We start from the raw sequence: 19,712 nt of genomic DNA on the forward strand, positions 1-19,712 counted from the left end.
AAGGCCGCCAGCTCGGGAACCTTCGCAGTGCGAGTCAGGCTGAACCCATGAAAAGGAAGAAACTTTCATCTCGCTGCCTCTCTTCTAGTTGAAATCTCCCAGGCAATTCCCACAGACCAAACAAAACTACAGCTCTCAGGAGCAGGAGTTCTCCCGGCGCTGCTGATAATTTGATGTGGTCTCAGAGTTTTCAGTAATAATGGTGTGGGCAGGGAAAAAACCCTGTAAACTGCTTCAGGAGCGGAGGTTTTAGAAAAACACTGTGACTCGTTTGTATTGCCGGCCTGACGTAGCAAAACAGTGGAAAAGTAATGAAGGATTTACTTATGATCGCTCTCCGAACACTGTGCTCAGAAGCCAGATTCGTAAAGCTCAGGCTTCGTGAAGAGCCTCAGCTGAGAGTTAGATAAAGGCGTATTAAGAGGGGAAAAAAAAAAAAAATCTCGGTGTGTTTCATTTCTTTTTGCCGGTAAAGTTTTGGCAGGGCTTACACATGTAGCCTTAATCGCTCTATCTCGCACCTTGTTGGAAGTCAGACTTTTGTAGCTTCAGGAGTTCGTCATTGCTGGCAGTGCCGTGGCTGTTAGAACGTGAACATAAACAATCTGAACCAAGAAATATTTAATAAACAAAACTGGCTTTGATGGCCTTGTGCACCGAGGCCACCTGCAGCTGCATTTTGTTGCTTGGTACATGCAACAAAAATATTGTTAAATGCATGGAGAGTATAAACCTTTGATTTAAAAAAAAAAAACAAACATATCTTTTTCCTTTAAGAAAGAAGAAAAAAGTTGCAGCTTTGTAATTGAAGAAATTCCTTGTTCTTAAAAACTTTTTAAAAATTTCCTGGTGGAGATAAGTGTTGAATAGACAAGGTGTGTGATAAAAATGGCAATGTTAACTCTTTGAGAACTGAGCAGTATGTATGAATCATTCCTCTTCCCGTTCCTGTGAGGCAAGAAGATACAAAGCCTGTTTTGCAGATATTTGTCTTACTCTTGTTGGTTGCCTAAATTGCATTGCAACTCACAGCGAACTTGGAAGAATGGGGCTTGAGTTGGCATCTTTCTGGTTTTGTTTTACTCTAATGATTTTGTATTGCTGTTAACTCTGTTTAAATTTTATATCAACATGGATTAAAAGCCATTTTATTGTAGATCTTAGAATTATAATCAAATATGACTTGTTCCCTCTGTGTGATTGAGCAATATGCAGAGCCAAGGTCTGTTTTAAAGCCTCTGGTTATTGTCAGAACATGCCTTCTTGCATGCTGTGATCAGAATTTGGGGAATGTAAGGCTGTATGGACAGCCGCACTGAGAGGGATCAAAACTCCACCTGTCAGAGGAAAGAATTTACCTGGGGGAGGTCCTGCAAGCAGGACTAATATATGTTGATGTTTTCATGAAGTTCTGACACTCGCAATTCAGGGAATTCATGAATTTCTTATCGTTTAGGAATCATTAGTGATTTTTTTTTTTTCCTGAGCTTACACGTAAACTTCTGGCACCCAGGGTGTTCTGTGGCAAGGATTTACGCATTTCAGATGCCCCTTATGTCCCGATGTTAATTTTGAACCTGGCGACAAAACTGTCTTTATCAGGTGCCCCTTAGCACTTACGTTGGAAGTGTTAATGAGCAAATAATCTCTACCTGCCCTCTTATTGCCACGTGTGACCTTGGCTGTATTTCCCTAACTCCCTTTCCCCTGTTATCTCTCTTGTGGGATATTCACTTTTACGAGATTATGGTTTCTATAAGACATAGCATGTTAAGACTTTACAATTATCGATTTTATTTAGATTAATATATATTGAAATAAACCATGGGGATTATGAACGTTGTGCAGACAAAATTGCTTATTATTTCCCAGTAGTTTATTATAGTAATATTTTATTAATGCCATGTTTATTCAGATGATAATGCTACAATATGGTTATGTTAGTAAATGATTTATGGAAAGCAGGTATCATTGGAGCGTGTGAGAGAATATTTTACATCAATTGTCCGACTTTACACTTACCAGTGAGGCAGCTAAAACAAAGAGTATAAATATCACTTCACTACATCCTTAAAAACAATCCTACAACAACCTAAAGCAAAACGGATCAAGGAGTTCTCATGTATGTTCTTGACGGCTGATTGCATCTCAAGTTTTCTCTTAAAGCCCTTGATGGGTACACTTCAAAGCTTCCCACAGTTTCGCTGAACTGTGTAAAACCTTGGTAGCTTGCTGTTGCATAATTTGCTCCAGCAAGCTGTAGCTGTTGCACACTTCTGCGTTTGCTGGTTCCCTGTTTAAAGGATCTCTTTCTGCTAAATTTATTGCTTGAAAAAATACCAAGCCAAGTTAAAATAGCTTCAGTACCTGGCGTGAAAATTTGTTTTCACTTCTTTCTGAACGCTTGTTTACAGGATTGTTTGGCCTCCTGAGCTGCTGTAGCTATTGCCTCTGCCAAGGCTGTTTGAATGCTTACCATTTGTAAGCTTGGTCGACAAGAGCCATGCAATTAAACTAAGGACTGGCTGCTACTTGGGAAAATCATTGAGCAGAAGTGAAGGCAGTCAGGGGAGGAATTCATTATGGGAACATGCTTGTGCTATTTACCCAAACATCATCAAAACTGTTCCTGACTGATTGCATTTCTGTCCTTTGTTTTCTGGACTGCATTTTCTAGATGCATTTATATGTGTAAATTCTTATAAATAAAGCACCTACACTCTCTTGTGTATTGTTCCATAGTGTGTGTGTTTATATACTTTAGGGTAACGTGTGGGCTGTGGATTTGAAGAGCAATATAGTGTGTATGAAGGGGTAAGGTGAGCACAGGGAAGAGAAAACAGTCAGACTTGCATTAGAAGAACAAGTGAATCCAAGCAAGAAGGTCTGAAAGCAGGAGATCCAAGTATATGCAACAATAATTATATCTTATGCTCTGTTTTATATCTTATGTGTACACTTCAGCTGTCACAGTTGACTTCTTGAGTAGTCTGTTGCCTGTATTCAAGGGTTGCTGTTTGGGGTTGTTTGGTTTTCTGCTGGCCCTTGCAATTTTAATTTAGTGAACCAGGAGTTCATAATGTACCGGGTTGATGTGCTAGCTATCTCAAGGCATCACTTTACATTGCAGGGGATGTAAACTCTTCAAACCATGGTAATGTGGGGGGAAAAAAAGTTGCTATAGCAACTCTTTAAGTAAAGTGTACATCTTCACAAGCTTTTTAGTCAAAACAATACACTTGAAACCTTGCTTATGCAGAGGATTAGGCAATTGATGTGTTGATTGATTTGGATGGCTGCTACAAAGTTTTTGAAAAGTCTAAAAGAGGAAATATACAGGACTATTTCTCCTTGACTTTTCTCTGTGCTTAGGAGTGGATTGAACTTGAGTGCCATATCAGCTAGCAAATAGCATTTGGACAGGAAATTCAAGGTTTAGTGTAGCATACAAAGTAGTTGGATTCATTAACTTCCCATTTGACTGAAAACTTGTGGAAAAAGATGTTTTGGTTTGAACCAGTTAAATATGTTTGAAGTGTGTTTTCTCTCACCTCCTGCCAGTGTATTGATGGGCTCAGATCAAGAACGGACTATGTGTCAAACCCTGATGTTTGGCAGGGCTTAGGCGACATTAATCAGTGGTTTAGAACTGCTGTGAGATACCAATTTTCACAAATTGGGGTTTGCTTTGGGGTATGTGTGTATTTGTTTTTTAAAAGCAGGATGCGGGGAGGACCTCCTAGATAGCAACTGTCACGTTTAATTAAGTGCTGCACTTGAGAGAGAATAGGAGACCAGAAGCAGGAGATGAGGCTTCAGGAACTGGAGAAAAATCCGTCTAGAAAGCAATCTGTTGGCAAGATGCAAGGAGTGTTCTTCACTCCTTCACACTCAGCCCAGAGTGTTTCAGAGTGAAGAAACTGAAGCAATATGTGCATATTTATTCTGCCAACTGCTGCAGAGTAATTACATTGCAAACTTCAGCGGAGCTGTAGGTAATTTAACTATTCATATAGAAAGAGAAGGTGTATGCAATGTCACTCGAATAGTCATGTAGTGTTTAAAGGGTCTGTAGCAGTTGTGGAAGCCAGGGCAGCAGTCCTGATGGTGTTCCAGGTTTATGGAAGGCTGCGGTTGCTCACAAGGATGGTGCACCCAACCTGTAGCTCCTATTGGCAGCCCCCACTTGAGGGTTACTCAGATTTACAGTGGATCTGGATTAACTGACCTGCTGGCAGCCCCCAGGGAGACCCTGTGAACGGATATTGCAAAGATGAAGGAAGACAGTCTCTGACTGCAGTAATTACAATGTGTTTACAAGTGTCAGAGTTGCTGTACATGAATTGATGAAGTGCATCAAATGTATTGTCAAAACACTGACTGTGTGGATAGCTTTGTAGCTGTTCAGATTTTGCATCTCTTGCTTAATGCAAAACTGATACATTATGCGTTCTGTTTTGGTGACAAATTTATTGTCAGTTATTTGGTTTCCAGAAGAATGCTAAGAAATTCTGACTTAATGAACACTTGAGAATTTGGTCTAAGTGAATGTAAACAAGTTTTGTAGACCCCTGGAATCAGTAAATATGCATTTATGACTGTATAAAAATAAATTTCAAATATTTGTCTCAACATTAAAATGGAATATTAAAATACTGCAGGTTTTATAGTATGTCATTTCACTTTCAGGAGATGTGTAAGAAGCAAACGCACACAAACTGCTTATGAAAAGCTTTTCATGCTTGACATTTTCTAGAAGCCTAATTTAAGTTACTGTTGTCCTGGTTGTTCAAGCAGGAGGAAGGGATAGTAATCATGTGCAAAAGGAAAACAATTTTCAATTGAAAACCTAAATTGGGACAGGACTGAGAATATTAAAAAAAACACACACACACACACAAAAAAACCCCAAAACCCACAAACAAGCAAACAAACAAAAAAACCCACCAAAAAAACCTGAAGAAACAGACAAAAGAAGCAACCAGAAAAACCCCACTGAACAAACCGAAACAGTCAAGAACAAACCACAACCTTCCTACAAATTCATGATCTTATATTTTCTTTCTTTTTAACCAGGTACTGGTTGGGCCAAGACAACTGGTGCAAATTTATGCAGCTCCTTAAACGGTTTGAGCTTCATGGGAATTCTGGATGCAAAAGTGGGCAGCGGGATCCAGGGCCTTCCAAACTTGAACTCCAGGACCCCGAGAGATCTCTCATTGCCTGAGTATGGGCCTGGCCAGCTGTCCAGTGTTTTGGAAGATTGTCATAGCCTTAAATCAGTGGATTCTGGTATTCCAACTCTAGAAATAGGAAATCCAGAGCCTGTTCACTGCAGTGTGTTGAATGTGAAGAGAAAGCAGTCAGAACCTGAAATTGTGCCTGACAGGGCGTTTCAGAGCGCGTGCACACTGCCACCGTATGTGCCTCCACCTTCCCTGGCTGCTGCGCACGACCACGCTGTGCGAAAATCCTCCACTTTCCCAAGGACTGGGTATGATACCGTCAAACTTTATAGTCCAACCTCAAAAACTCTGAATCGAAGTGACGATATCTCTGTTTGTAGTGTGTCTAGTCTCAGCACAGAACTGTCAACGACTTTATCGGTTAGCAATGAAGACATTCTGGACTTTGTGGTCACAAGCAGTTCAAGTGCAATTGTGAATCTTGAGACGGATGAGGCACACTTCTCGGACGTTACACTGAATTCCTCTAAAGAGACCAATGACCAGAGCCAGCAGGAGTGTTGTCACGAGGCAGACGGGGACAGTAAACGGAAAATACTGGGACCTTTTACGAACTTCTTTGCCAGGTAATGCTTCCGTGAAATATGGTTGTATTTCAACAGTGAGATTATGTAAGATCATAGCAGAATGGTCTTGTGTGATATTTTACTTTTAAAGATATAATAGCTTGCTATTTTAATTTAGATGGGTATTAACATCTTTTTTGTGTAACGAGTAAGTAGGCAGATATTGCTAGGGACTAAGGCTCTGCATCCTCCTATCTTTGTGTTTTATTGAAGCATCTTAAATCTTGGAAGATTCCTTCTATATTACAATAAAAGGAGTTCTGAACAAGGTCTTTTATCCTCTGAACAGTGGCTTCTCTGGTAATATCTTTTGTGATTTTGGCCAAGGTCCTTATTATGATGGCACATAAACAGATAAATATAGGTGGGATCCATACCTGTATTAAAGAACTTTGACATCTCAGGGTTCGTAAACGGTTTAGCAGTGATGGAATATTTTATTGATCATTCTGAGCGTATGAAGCTTAAAATACAGACACTTGCCAAACACTTTGCATGACTACTATGGTCTTTCCAAATCTCAGCTCCAGTTTTTTTAATATCTTTTTCCTTCATTTATGTATGGAATGAAATCATCTGGCATTGCGTCACTCACTTGTTGAAATGACAGCACTGGCCACTCAAAGCAGTTACGTGACCTCTTCTAAATGTGGCCCTTGTGAGAAAGAGAAGGTGTTGTAAACGCAGATGCCCAGGGGAAGTGGTGAATGAGAAAAGGGCTGTCTACTTTTGGGGGGTTTGGTTGTTTGCTGGTAAGTTTGGTTTTTTCTTTTATTTATGTAAGGCCTTCATAATGTCTGTTATTTTTAGGATATGATGTCTGAAGTATGATGCATTTTAGAGAAACCGTTCTAGAAATAAACTTTAAGCATCGAGCAGAGTTGGCTGTATCTAACCTGTTTTGCACATGGGATTGCTTCAGCTAAGCTCTTTTTCCTCATATTTGTGTTTGTGGGGGTTTTTTTGCGTGAGACAAATAGGCTAATATGAATAGGCTGATAAAATACTGGCAAACATGATTCTTTGAAAGGCTGCCTTATTTGCAAAGCTTAAGAGAAGCAGTTTCCTTAGACCTATTAAACTGGCTGAAGCCTTTGTTGATTTTTATTCTTGGGTTGAAGTATTGTGCAGCAGAACTCCAGTCATCAGTCATGTTTGAGGTGCTGAAGCTTTTGTGGACCCTTGTCTGTTTGTTGCCATGGAACCAGACTTAATTCTGAAGCAGAAGGCTTCTCAGCACTTCAAAGCATGAACTTTTGTTACCCATTCTGGTAGCACAACTGCTAACTCAAACAAATGCTGTCCTTCAGCCTGGAGGGAGCACAGTGGAACAGGCTATTTAGACCTCGTTCAAGTGGGATGTTTACCTGCTTCTCAACTTTTCTCATCCAGCAAAGTAAAGCCATCTGCCCAAATCCTGTTCTTGCGTAGTCTGTAGTGGTTTTATCAGTGTTACAAGAACTGTGGTACTCACTAGACTGAGCTTTTTAACCTGAATCTTTTCAGGTACTTTGAATGCCAGGAAACAAAGGCTGTCATGAGTGCCTTTTAAATGGAGAACAGATAATCTTGGTCAGTGGGTGATGTCATGGTGATAATATGAGGATTAAGTTCAAACTAGGTGATCAGCTTTGAAGTTCCAGGTGCTCCATCTGTAACCTGACCTTGAATATCCTTCCCTTTACCATCCACCTTCTGCTCTGTTTTGAAAACAGGAGTTGCTCACTTTTTGTCCTGCTTGCACACCACACCCCCTTATTTTATGAATCTGTTCTCTTATGTCATGTGACCTGGTGGTGAGGTTCAGAGGTATGGAACAAGTAGGGAGCTTCTGAGGTCCTTCTATGCCACTGGGAGTACTATTTATATTATTCTGTCAGCATTGTTAAGCTTCAAAACATAATGTAGCTAGTTTTTGTTGATTTGTATGATCTATCATCCACGAGGTTGAAATAGCTTCCTGTAGTGAACTCCCTGTTCCCTGGAGTTCCTGTGGACCCCTTGGATTCCCAGGACTTCAGTGAGTACTGAAGTAAATGAACATGGGTCTTGCACTGTTTTGTTTCAAAGTAGCTGCTTTCTAGAGGCCTCCCTACCCAGCTCAGGGTTTGTGTGCACTGTGACATGAGGAGGAGGCATTTCGAGTAGTATTGTTGAAGACCAGCTTGCTGAGAGGAAGCTTCTTAAAGCAGTTTGTTAGAAGTGCAGCAGTAGTAGGTATAAACCAAGTCTCAGAGAGGAGTGTGTTCTTAGCACTGCACTCTCTGCTGAAAGGAGTTTCAGTTGAGATTCTCACTCCTGCAGGTTAAGTGCATAAACCTTCACTTTGGAGAACCAAGGGTGAACTATGGCAGGAGAACTTTGGTGAGTGGCTGGCACATGTGTACAGTGTGAAAGAACAAGCACCTGAGCAGTATGTACACAGCCTTTCTGCCTTCCAGGAGACTGATGGTCATGGGGTAAGGCTGCAGTTCAGGCACTCAGCCTTAATCTGCACGTTCAGCTCTTGGAGGGCTTCTCTGAGTAATAGGATGCAGGTTTCAACCACTGAGATGAATCAGCTTAACTTTCTGCACAAGTTGCTGATATTTGGTAAAAGGGAGAAACCTTTCATCTTGAAATGGCACCTGTGCTTGTACTGAACCCCACATGGCATCTGGGAATGGCTTAGTTTGTTCAAACTTACCCAGAGCAAACTCGGTCATGACATGCCAGTTAAGATTTGTGGCTGCCTGTAGAGATAATGCTGACAGTAATTAGATGCCTCCAGTGCTTGGTTACGTGTGCCTAAGCTACTTACATAATCAATTAAGAGTAAATCATCTATAGTATCAAGAAAATGCTTAGAGAAGTACTTGCTTTGGAATGTAAAATTATTTCTTAGCACTCTGTAGATTTGTTTTTCCTTGCAAGACCGTATGCATGTGTGCAAGTGCACTGAGCATGAGGTTGTGTGTTCCGTATCAATTTTGGCAATATCTGTGGTGTCTTATGAAGTGTTGATGTTGGTTTGAGATTGTGTTTGCAAACTGAGTTGTAGAAGAAATTAAAGGGGAACACCATTGGCTTGTTGCTGCTCCTTCAAGATCAGTTGGGAATGGGGTGCTCCTGTCCTGCCTTCTTGAGCACTGTGGTGAAGAAGGTTTCCTGGACTGCTCCTCTGGCTCAGTTGCTGTCTCTTCAGCAGTTACAGGCTCTGAAAGTCTGGTTCTTTCCTGTTGATGCATCTTTGGGTGTGGCAGGAATATCAGAAGTGAAAAAAAGAGGCTGCTTTCTTGCTTGCTTTTGCATAGGTGTCCTCTCGGAAGAGCTTAAGGCATCACTGGTAGAGTGCTCTCATTAGACTCCAGGTTAGCACATGAAAATGGATTATTGCTTCTGAAAAGCAATTGTAACGCTGACTGTTGACAAAGAAACCTGATGTGTTGGTTGTTTTCAAGTGTCACTTGTATCAGCTTTCAGAGCCCAGAGATCTTTCATCAGTTGGAATTAATTTCCTTCATTTGAATATATGCAGGAACTTGGCTCGAAAAATAGTGTGAGCAAATAATTGGCTGGGAGACTAAAGAGGCACTGACTTGTCTGCCCCTTTGCCCTGTTGACCCAGAGCAGTGTGGGTTAATGAGTTTTACCTTTGGACTTTGCTTCTGTACAGCACTGCTGAACCTTTTTAAATGCGCGGGTTTTAAACAGCTCTGCTGAATCAGGACCGTTGTGATCCTACCGCGGAAGTTGTACCTCTCATTTGTCATTTTCCTTTATTGTTTTGGAGGCTGAGGATAAGGATTTTTGTGGTTACGCACAGAGTGATCATATGAAGGACTAGGACTCTGTTCAGTTTAATAATAAGCCATGCAGGTCCCTTCGTTTCACTGGGTTACATGAGTCTGAAGTTTTTGCTTGGTCCAACGCCATGGATATTACCTATTTTTCCAGAAATCTGGATCATCTTTCTTTTCAGGCTACAACTAGAATTTTTTGATCCAAGTGTTCAAAGTAGTAGGAGAATAGGGACTACACAATAAAGAAAAGGCTTTAAGAACATTACAATGTACTGGTTACAAAGTAAACAGTATAAATAAATTGTATTTCTGAGAGAAAGCGTCTGAAGCGGGATTGGCATCCTATACCATAGATAGAAGCACACACCTAGTCCAGGCTGTGACCTTGTAATCTGATAAGAAAAAGGGCTTAAGTTTCAAAATAGTAGCTACTGGTTTCAGCATTAAGTCTTACATCATGTGAATCTGATACTTTTATATCACATAAACATACACATATGTTTTGAGATCACTGGTCACACATAATCTGGAGTTCTGAATTTAGGAATTAGGTCCATTGATGGCATAGATAAATCCCCTGTGTTAATGAATAGGACCCTTTCATAATGCTGTTGTTGAATTTAATGAGAGGATAGCTTATTGTCTACTTCTCTAGTTTTGGTGTTAAAAGGAAGGTAGAATGTCAAAGAGCATTGTACTGTTGATTTCTCACTTTTCATTTCTCCAAAACTGGGAGTTTACTGACCACAGAAGAGAAGAAAAAGGATGAAAATAGTTGTGAGTAATCCGAGATTATAGATATAATGATGTCTCCTCTTTCATGCACGTTTCTGTTTAAATGAGGCCTCTTAGAGTATTGGCTGTTCAGGAAGAAACAGGCTGAGAACAGGAATGAAGTGTGTGGGAGGAGGGACAGAAAGAGCTGGATGCACTGTGGGGGAGGATATGAGTACACTGCTTTTAACCAGAAATGAACGAAAACTAGCTGAGCTGCAGGTGTAATTGTCCAGAAGCAGGGAGGAAGGGCTCCAGAAACCCAGCTTCTGATGGAGGGGACCTACACAAACACCCAGCACAGGCTGCTTTGCCCTGCAAGGGGGGCTGGGCTTCCCAGTGCTGTAGTTGTCTGACCCCCTGGGATTCACTGGCCTGTCAGAAGTCAGAGAGGAATTTGGTGTCAGTTTTGTCCCTCCCTACTACTGTATCTTTGTGCATTCTTAGCTGATGTTGTCAATAATGGGCATCTAAAAGGGCTGGGAAGAGAGGAATCACAGAATATACTGAGTTGGGACACACAACCATCGAGTCTAGCTCTTAGCCCTGCACAGGACCATCTCCAAGAGTCACACCACGTGCCTTAGAGTATCATCCATACGTTTCTTGAACTCTGTCAAGTTTGGTGCTGTGACCACTTCCTGGGGAGCCTGTTCCAGTGCCCAAACATTCTCTGGGTGAAGAACCTTTTCCTAATATCCAACCTAAACCTCCCTTCACACAAGTTCAGGTCAACCCCTCAGGTCTTGTCTCTGGTCACCAGAGAGAAGAAATCAGTGCCTGCCCCTCCTCTTCCCCTCACGAGGAAGTTGTTACTGCCATGAGGTCTCCCCTCCATCTCCTCCAGGCAGAACAGACCAGGTGCCCTCAACTGCTCCTCAAACGGCTTCCCATCAAGGCTCTTCCCCATCCTCATTGCCCACTCTCTCGTGGCTTAATATCTTTCTTATTTTGTGGTGCCCAAAACTGCCACAGTATCCAGGGTGAGGCCACTCCAGTGCAGAGCAGAGCAGGACAATCCCCTCCCTCGACTGGCTGGTGATGCTTTGCCTGATGCCCCCCTGGACAGGGTGGGCACTCCTGGCTGCCAGGGCACTGCTGACTCGTATTCCACTTGCCATCAACCAGGACATCCAGGTCCCTTTCCCAGCACTGCTTTCCAGCATCTCATTCCCCAGTCTGTACAAATATCCAGGGTTACCCCATCCCAGGTGCAGAATCCAGCACTTTCCCTTGTTGAACTTCCTATGGTTGGTGATTGTCCAATCCTCTGATTTGTCGAGGTCTCTCTGTGAGGCCTCCTTGCCTTCCAGGAAGTCAACACATTTTTCCACTTTAGTTTCATCTGCAAACTTGCTCAGTATACCTTCCAGTCCTGCATCCAAGTCGTTTATGAGGATGTTGAAGAGCACAGGGCCCAAGCTGGAGCCCTGTGGAACCCCACTAGTGACAGGTCACCAGTCTGATGTCACCCCATTCACTGTTACTCTCTGTGCTTGAGCCGTGAACCAGTTGCTCACCCAGCCCATGATGTGTTTATCCAGCTGCGGGATGGACGCTTTGTCCGGAGGGATACTGTGAGAGACAGTTTTGAAAGCTTTGCTGAAATCTAAGAAGATTGTATCAGCTGGCTTCAGTTGGGGGTGTTACCTTGTCATAGAAGGAAATCAGGTTTGATAAGCAGGACTTTGCTGTCATGAAGCCGTGATGTGACCAATGACTGTGTTGTCTGTCAGGTGTTTTTCAATACCTCCCAGAATAATCTTCTCCAGTAGTTTACCAGGCACTGGAGTGAGACTAACAGGCCTCATTCAAGGAGGCAAACAAACTCATGTTTCTGTACTGTAGGAGGCAGCACAGGCACTGAGTATCTGTTTTAACAGATGATGCTGGCAACAATATTTCAGCAGCCTGTGAAGCATTCAGGTGTGCCCATCTGAAGGGTGCTTCAATTTTTACAGTGTGGTTTTGGATAGTACTTATTGGAAAACCACTCTCTCTACTTGAACCATTAGACTAGTGGTCCTCCCCTCATCTGTACTTATTATCACAGCTCTGTGTAAAACAAAAGTTGCAGAATTTTTATGAAATAAATATTCTCTCTTGAAGAAAATATTCCACAGGTGCAAAGCTGGAGTTCTACAAAGGTGACAGCCTTTGCTTTTGATGAAGGTTGGAAATTTGTGTGATACCGTTTCCAAAATTGCTATCTTCTAATTCAGAGTATGAAGTTCTGAATTTTGTCATGTGGCCTCTTCTCCACTAGATGTTGAACTGAAACTGTCCACATTAATTGTAGTCCTTATTTTCCCTTATGTGTGGAATAATTATTGTGGAATAATTACTGTTCTGTTAGTTCTGCCTTAAGCTTTACACTAAATCTTACTTGATATGTGGCTCTTTATTCTTAAGGGAAGTTCCTTTTATAGATTAAAATCTTAGTTTTGCTGTTGAGTAACTGAAACAGTTTTTCACAAACAAGACTTTAAACGAAGAGGCTTGTTGAAGTTATTTGTTCATTATGGAAGTTAAATGAAAATCTGCTCAGTGGTACTTTGAGCTTTGGGGTTGTTTTTTTAGTAATGGTACAAAACTGACTTAATGTGGTCTAGTTATTATTTAAAAGCAAGTAAAATGTGTATGTTTCTTTTCTAGTGGCTGGTGGGAAGCATTACAGAAATTTCACACTGGGTGGTGAATGAGATCTGTAGCACAGATGAGTGTTCTATGTTGCTTGCATCATTCATCTGTTATTCTCCCATGGATTTTCTGCAGCAGGAATATATGTTTTTACGCCTTACTCTTCATATTTAGCGTCCTGGTAAATGCTGAATTTGCTGGCAGAAAAAAACCCAAACAAATTCATTTTTATGAATTGTTACTTTCAATTTGAGCATTAATAACATTCCTGTTTTAATGAACTAACTGCTCCTTATTAATGTTAATCCTCTCTTTGTAGTCCTTAAGTGCATCGAAATTGTCGAGCCATACCAGAAGAATAACAAAGTTAAAAAACCTAGAGTAAATAGTAGGGTCATTCACACCTTACTTTGACAACTGACAAAATAAACAAAAGAACTTGGCAACAATCCTGAGGTAAGACAAGGTATTTACTTAGTGCTTGGGCTCCCCTTCGTGAGCAGCAGCGTTCCACAAGTACAGAGTCAGTGAGCAGTTCAGGTCAGAAGGGACTTCTGGGGCCCGGTGGTGTGAGCCCCCGCTGAGAGTGGGGCTTCAGCACTGGAGCGTGTTCCTCAGAACCTCATCCAAGCCTGGAGTTATCCCAGCCTCTCCAGACTGCACGGTCCAGCATTTATCTGCTACCACTGTGATTTTTTTTTTTCTCCCCACTTTTTTCCAGGTGGACTTTACCTTGCAGCAACTTTCTGCTTTGCCTCTTGTTTTTTTAACTCATTGCATCTCTGAGAAGGGTCCTCCAGGCCGAATGAAATCACCTTTCTCAGCATCCCTGCTCGTTTGTCCTAGGCCTCACCACCCAGCTGTCCTAGTGGTCACCCACTGGGCTTCCACCACTTTTTGATCTCTGTTTCTTGTAGTGCAGGGGCCTCAAACTGGATACAGATATAGACTCCTGGGCACCAATTAGAGCTTTTATTTATTTTTTTTCCTCTTGATCTTATTACAAACCAGTCTGTGTTTCATCCTTATAGCTGCAGGTCTTACAGTTTACACAGCTTCAGATTTTTGCTTAGGATGACATTTCATGTATGCATTTGTATTTTATTAGTGTGGTAATAGTGCTTCAAATCAATGAAGAGAGCTTCTTTGGGACTCTAGGAATGGAATTTTGAATTATTCTGAGAACATTAGGGTAACTGGGAGTTTTGCCAGCTAGAAAAGGATCATTAATTGTAGCTGATTTGACTCTGATATATTAGTTTGAAGTTGGACCTGAATGTTGATTTTATAGGAGATTCCTAACTTCCTGAAACTCCTGTTTCTGAGAATTCTGCAATATTTGCGTGGTAGGCTAGCACTGTGAGTTATTGATGTGCAGAATAATTCTTGGCTTGCTACAACCAATTCTACCTCCTAAACTTGCAGGGTTACTGTCTGATTTATTTTGCATGTCTCAAATACTTCAGTGCAGGCAACTCTGCTTTGTTCTCCTGTGAAATGAGGACTACCCTCTAAGAAAAAAGGCCAATGCAGAATATTGTAATTTTGATAAGTTATTTTTTTAAACCCTACTCTTTTTTTCCAGAATTCTAGAGAAATTTCCAAGATACCCTATTGCAAGCTGTCAGGTGTCCTGTACTGCTAACTTGTATTACTGTTTCTCTAACTATGGAAGTCTTTTTTTTTTTTTCTTCCTCCCTCCCCACCAAACCTGCAAGTATCTGTTACCCTGTAAAGTGTCACTGTCCTTGATTCTTACTGAACATACTGGAATGTCAGTGGCTGGAAAACTTTGTTTATAAAATGTGGTAGGAATTTATAAAACATGGTTCTGTTATTAGTTACCTTTTTCATAGGTAGGTCAACTGTGTAGGCCACCTGGCTCTGTTTCTGTTAGATTTGTTTATCCACAAACCAGGCATTGTTCTTCCTTTAGTCTGACCTTTGGCAATCCCCCAGAGATAAAGTTCTGCAAACTCTGCTTTTGTATGTATTTTTGGAATCCTTTTCGAAGCATAACTTTTGACTTGTTTATGGAGGCTCTTCACCATAGCCAAAATACTTGAACTTTTCTGTGATGTTCTGTTCTGTTGGTTGGGGGTTCTTATTTTGGTTTTTGGGGGGTTTTCTGTTGTGTGTTTGGTTTTGGGTTTGTTTGTTTATTTGTTTTTTCCAAAGGTGTAAGTTGACCTAGAGGTGATCTGAAGTTGGGAGCAGGGAATGGTAGAACTGGCAGTCACTGTGTCTAGTGAATTATTTCTAGGAACCAGTGTTAGCTGGTCATGGGTTCCAATTGCTGGCTTTTACCTGTGGAGGATGTAGATTTAGGGCCTTTCAGAAGACTTTGGTGTGTCTCCTGACATGCCTTCTCAAGTCCGTCAGTTCTCCAGTCATCATGATTTCTGTGTCAATCTTGTTCCTCCACTAATCAGGTAACAAAAATTTATTTGACAGAATACGTTGCTGGTTTTTCAGGGTTTATTTTCTCAGCCTCCAGAAATTGTTTAGTTTGAAATATATAGAGGTGAAAACTCTTTATTCTGTTTATTGAGGGTAAGTTGTGAGACTTATGATTGGTACAGAATGCACAAGGTCATTGGAGGATGAGAAGAAAAGAATATTCTTATGCCTTTTGCCTAAATTCCATAATAGAACTTTTCCTAGGTAGTGTTAATTGAATTAATACTATGTCAGGTAAGGTGACTGGACACTTTCACTCACAATGCAGCAAATATTTAATAAAATTTATCTTCTATTTTTTGCCTAATGGGTGCTCTATGCTACTTAAAATGTCTTGTTTCAGTATAGTTTTCTGGATGCCTTGGGGAATAATGTCTGTGGAAACATCTCTTACACTGCCTGTGTACTCAGTGTGGGTTTACCCAGTTCTGAGGATTAATATCTGCTTACTTTAAATAAAGTCTATTACACATGGAATTTGTCTGCCTTGGATATGCCAAGGGGCTCAAGAACTTAGTGCTCCCTCCTGGTGTAGTTTAGAGTTGACAGGGATTGTCAGGGTCTCCCCAGCAGCAGCTGAAATGAACTTTGATTTGCCTCTGTTTCTTTCTTGCTTCTTAAGAATACATGCGAGTCTGATACTCATTTGACAAAATGTCTTTCAAGATAAATTTGCTCTACAAAATACGAACCTTTTGAACTCTCTCCACTATCCTTATTTTTCATCTGCTCTGCTCATGAGACTGGTAAGTCCTTCCATTAGTTAATGTGCATGACTATTCCAACTTGTTTTGTCTTCTTAAAATAACCTTCTTCATCAGAAGACTGATTAAGATTCAAATGTGAGCGTGCATCTTGAGAGCAGGAAATGTTGTCTGTGTTTAAAACTCGTAACAAAAATTTACTTGCAATTGCAAATTAGTGTTGGGTAAATTGCATCAGTCTGCGTGAGCAGGGTCAGTTTCTAGATAATTTTCATACTTTTTTTGTTTGTTTCTGTACACCAGCTGTCTTTTTAAGAGTGAGGTACCCATCTACTTGCAAATACAATCTATGCTAGGTCAGTGTTCGTCTACCATAGAGCATCATATGCCATCTCACTTTTTCTTTTGCTTGCAGCTGCCCTTCTGTGCCACATGCTGGGAGTTCAGGTACTGCAGAACTTCATCTGAGGAGCCATGGCAAAACAGTCACAGCAACACAGTTAAAATTCAGATTTTCTGAAGAACCCAAGTAGTCTAGTCATGAAAACTCCTTAATCCTAAGCTCGTCTACCCTTTTGTTTCAGGAAACTGGTATATCTTGGGAATTCTGGGCAAAAAAAACCTCCTATGTGTTGGCTGAAAGTCCAGGTGTAGGGTATGTGTGCACCAACAGGTGTCAGTGGGTGTATATGTGTCCACCTTGCTCAGCTGCACTCTCTGGCAGCTACTGTGTGGGAGCCCATCCTTTTTTCTTGTTGTTTGAGTGACATGTGCCAGAGAAACAGTTCCTTGACTGGTGGTACCAACTTCAGGGGTATCTGGTTGGGCACAATATTGAACCTGCCTGGCTAGAGGAGACTTTGAGAGACTTTTCAGGGAAGAGATTCACAGCTGACTTCAAGACCTGGAATAAACTGGCAACAGAAACAATGGCAGCGCTGTCTGCTCCTTTTAGTGGATTGGTTTATATACTGAACTGGGGGGCTTGGTGGGAAGGGGTGACCTCTTGAGAGGTGACTTCACGTAAGTGGCTAACCTGGCCTGGGACAAAGCACAGCTGAAACGTGGAGGAAGTGAACAGTTGAATTTCTGTGGAGCTGCTGCTCACAACTCCTCACGTTCTCACTGGTAGCAGCTACTGTCAGCTCCTCATGGGGCAGGAATTGCTGGCAGTTGTGTCACAGACTTCCTGTCTGTTTGGAAAGAGGATTGGAAAGAACTAGATAAACTTTCTGCTTCAGTGGTGATGTGGGACCTTCTTTAAAAGCATAAGCTTGAAAAAGCTGTAACAGACGCTAAAAGAGTAGGTTTGACTTGATTACTTGTTATTGATGTGGGTTCAATATTTTATTATTTTTTTTAAATTTGATTGAGGCTTAAAGCCTGACCATGACAGCACAAAAGGCTACATAAATATGGGCAAGACGTAAATGTGCAGTGCATATATATGGCAACTATTCAGTAAGTTTATCTTAGCAGTGCTTATAGAACTAAAATGAAATGGTTCTTAAGTTTTATTAAAAAATAAGGATTTCCTGACCCTGCTGAACTTGTCTCTTGGTATTGACTTTCTCTCTTCTCCACAGAAAAGGCAGCTGGGCAGATTAGGATACAGTGGTGATGCAGTACCTGTATGTTCAAGCAAAAGGTTGTTCCATCTCTGTCCTATATCACAGGATGGTATTTCTATATATGTAAAAATTACCTCTGGAGTTAGAACTAAATTCTCTTCAGGCAGGTAATTCCTCTCTATAGCTCAGTTAAAATAACAAGGTTAAACAGCTGTTTGGTGCCAAATACTGTTTTTAGGGGACTGTGCTAAAGCAATTTGAAATGTGACCTCCATTTAACTTCCGTGCTTGGCTTTTCTAAAATAAGAAGCTGCAGACACTTAGTGTAAAATAGTTAGCACGTACAATGGGAATGCAGATGTAACCCGTGACACTTTAATGGCTCCACACTAATGATACTGCAGACATGATTGTCATGTCAGATATTCCTGTTAATATCCCTATTGTAAACCAGCATGATGTGCTCTAATGGTTGTGAAGAGGACAATGAGACAGAGATAACGATCAGCTTGTGATCTTTTCTTTCCAGGCGTGTCAACCCTTTTTGTACATTCAAGATCTCAAATTAATTTTGTTATCCTAAAGCGCTTGTAGTGAAAGTTTGATATCTTTTAGCCTAGCATTTCTGAACTCCTCTTTGAAGTAAAGATCTAAATTTTTGTTTGTGTTTTTTTTTTTTGTGTGTGTGTGGTTTTGTTTTGTTTTGTTATTTTTTTTCCAGGTAGAGAAGTTTTGTTTCTTGTTAACCTGTATTTTCCATTAGGTAAGGTCTCCTTAAGGTACCTTTAGAGTGGAATTTTTCTTAGTGAATTTTTTCAGAAGTGAGACTGCTTAGTGCTCTTCTTGGAAATCCTAGGGAGCTGTGTTAGTATGGGAGGAAAGTAATTCCTTTTTGTGCTGGGGCAGCAGAAAAATTGAAGGTTTTACTATATATATGGCAGAAATCCTTACTTCCTTCCAAGTCAGTTGCAGTAGGTATTAAATAGGCTAAATAACCATGAACCTGGGAGAACTTCCCTTCATAAAAATATCCTATTTCTGCAGGATGTTTTCTGAAATCCACTTACTCCTTGAAAAGGGCACTCAGTGGTGGGGTAGAAACTGGGTCCATGCCATGCTCAACCTTTCCTGTTAGGATTACTTAGGTTTAATTGTAGCCTGGAGCTACAACTAAATTATAAATTAAATTCTTGGTTTTTATTTATGGGACCTCTGATTCTGTGGTAATTATGCAAGTTTGATCATATTTTACGGATCTGCTTTCAGTCCAGAAATCTCAAGTAGTGTTTTTGCCAGGACCCTGTGGTGGTGTCCTGATTTTTTGCAAACCTCTGCAGAAATTGAACTGGAGAACCTTCCATAGTTTGTTTGTTTGGATTATTTTTCCTGTTAAGTTTTCTAAGATGAGCTGCAAATTGGGTGGCATCTCTTCTGCTCCTTCCATGCCATCCTAACTGTCTTGTGGTTTGCTTTGGCCTGTTCCAGTGGGGGCAGATCAGGGTTCAGTGTCCTCAGTCAAAGCAAGAGCAGGCTGTAGTTTGCTGTTCCACATCTGATTGTGCTGATATGTGGCCTCTGATGTTATACCTTTTGAGAGTTTTGAGACTTTTTGGAGTTCGTAAGGAGTGTGGACACCAGTAAAACACTAGAACTTAGGCCCAGACAGAGAGCAGGGGAAAAGGAGAGTACAGAATGGGAATTGTATGTTGATCATGCCTGGTGCTTTCAGTTCTATCTATCTATATATATTTTAAATTAAAAGTGAACTGGAAATCCCTGAGATAGTACAAAGAGGGGAAGAGATGCCTGGTGCCCTAGAATGTAGGGATAGAGCAGAGTCAGCTGAGCAAGTGCTGTGCCATCTGCTAGATAAGCTGTGGAACAGATTATTTATTACGATGCTCCCTCTAAAGGGAAAGTAGATAGTTAGGATTGTGGAATTGAATTGAAAGCAAGTGTGTGAGATTGA

At 41.0% G+C, this 19,712-nt stretch overlaps 1 protein-coding gene across 3 annotated transcripts in view; it reads left to right on the forward strand.

Annotated features, from left to right (window-relative positions):
- The window catches only part of TBC1D14 (TBC1 domain family member 14), a 67,470-nt gene that overhangs the window by 589 nt on the left and 47,169 nt on the right, over nt 1-19,712 (forward strand). For 2 of the 3 annotated variants that reach the window (XM_027899726.1, XM_027899727.1), the window contains exon 2: nt 5,077-5,812. In XM_027899726.1, coding sequence (XP_027755527.1) covers nt 5,077-5,812 — 736 coding nt within the window. Of the gene's footprint in view, nt 1-5,076; nt 5,813-16,117; nt 16,215-19,712 lie in introns of those variants that run through there. The other variant, XM_027899728.1, reaches the window with a different exon arrangement.

Source organism: Empidonax traillii, unplaced genomic scaffold, assembly GCF_003031625.1.
Source record: "Empidonax traillii isolate 1590-97213 ecotype Southwest subspecies unplaced genomic scaffold, ASM303162v1 scaffold687:size894609, whole genome shotgun sequence".
NCBI lineage: Eukaryota > Metazoa > Chordata > Aves > Passeriformes > Tyrannidae > Empidonax > Empidonax traillii.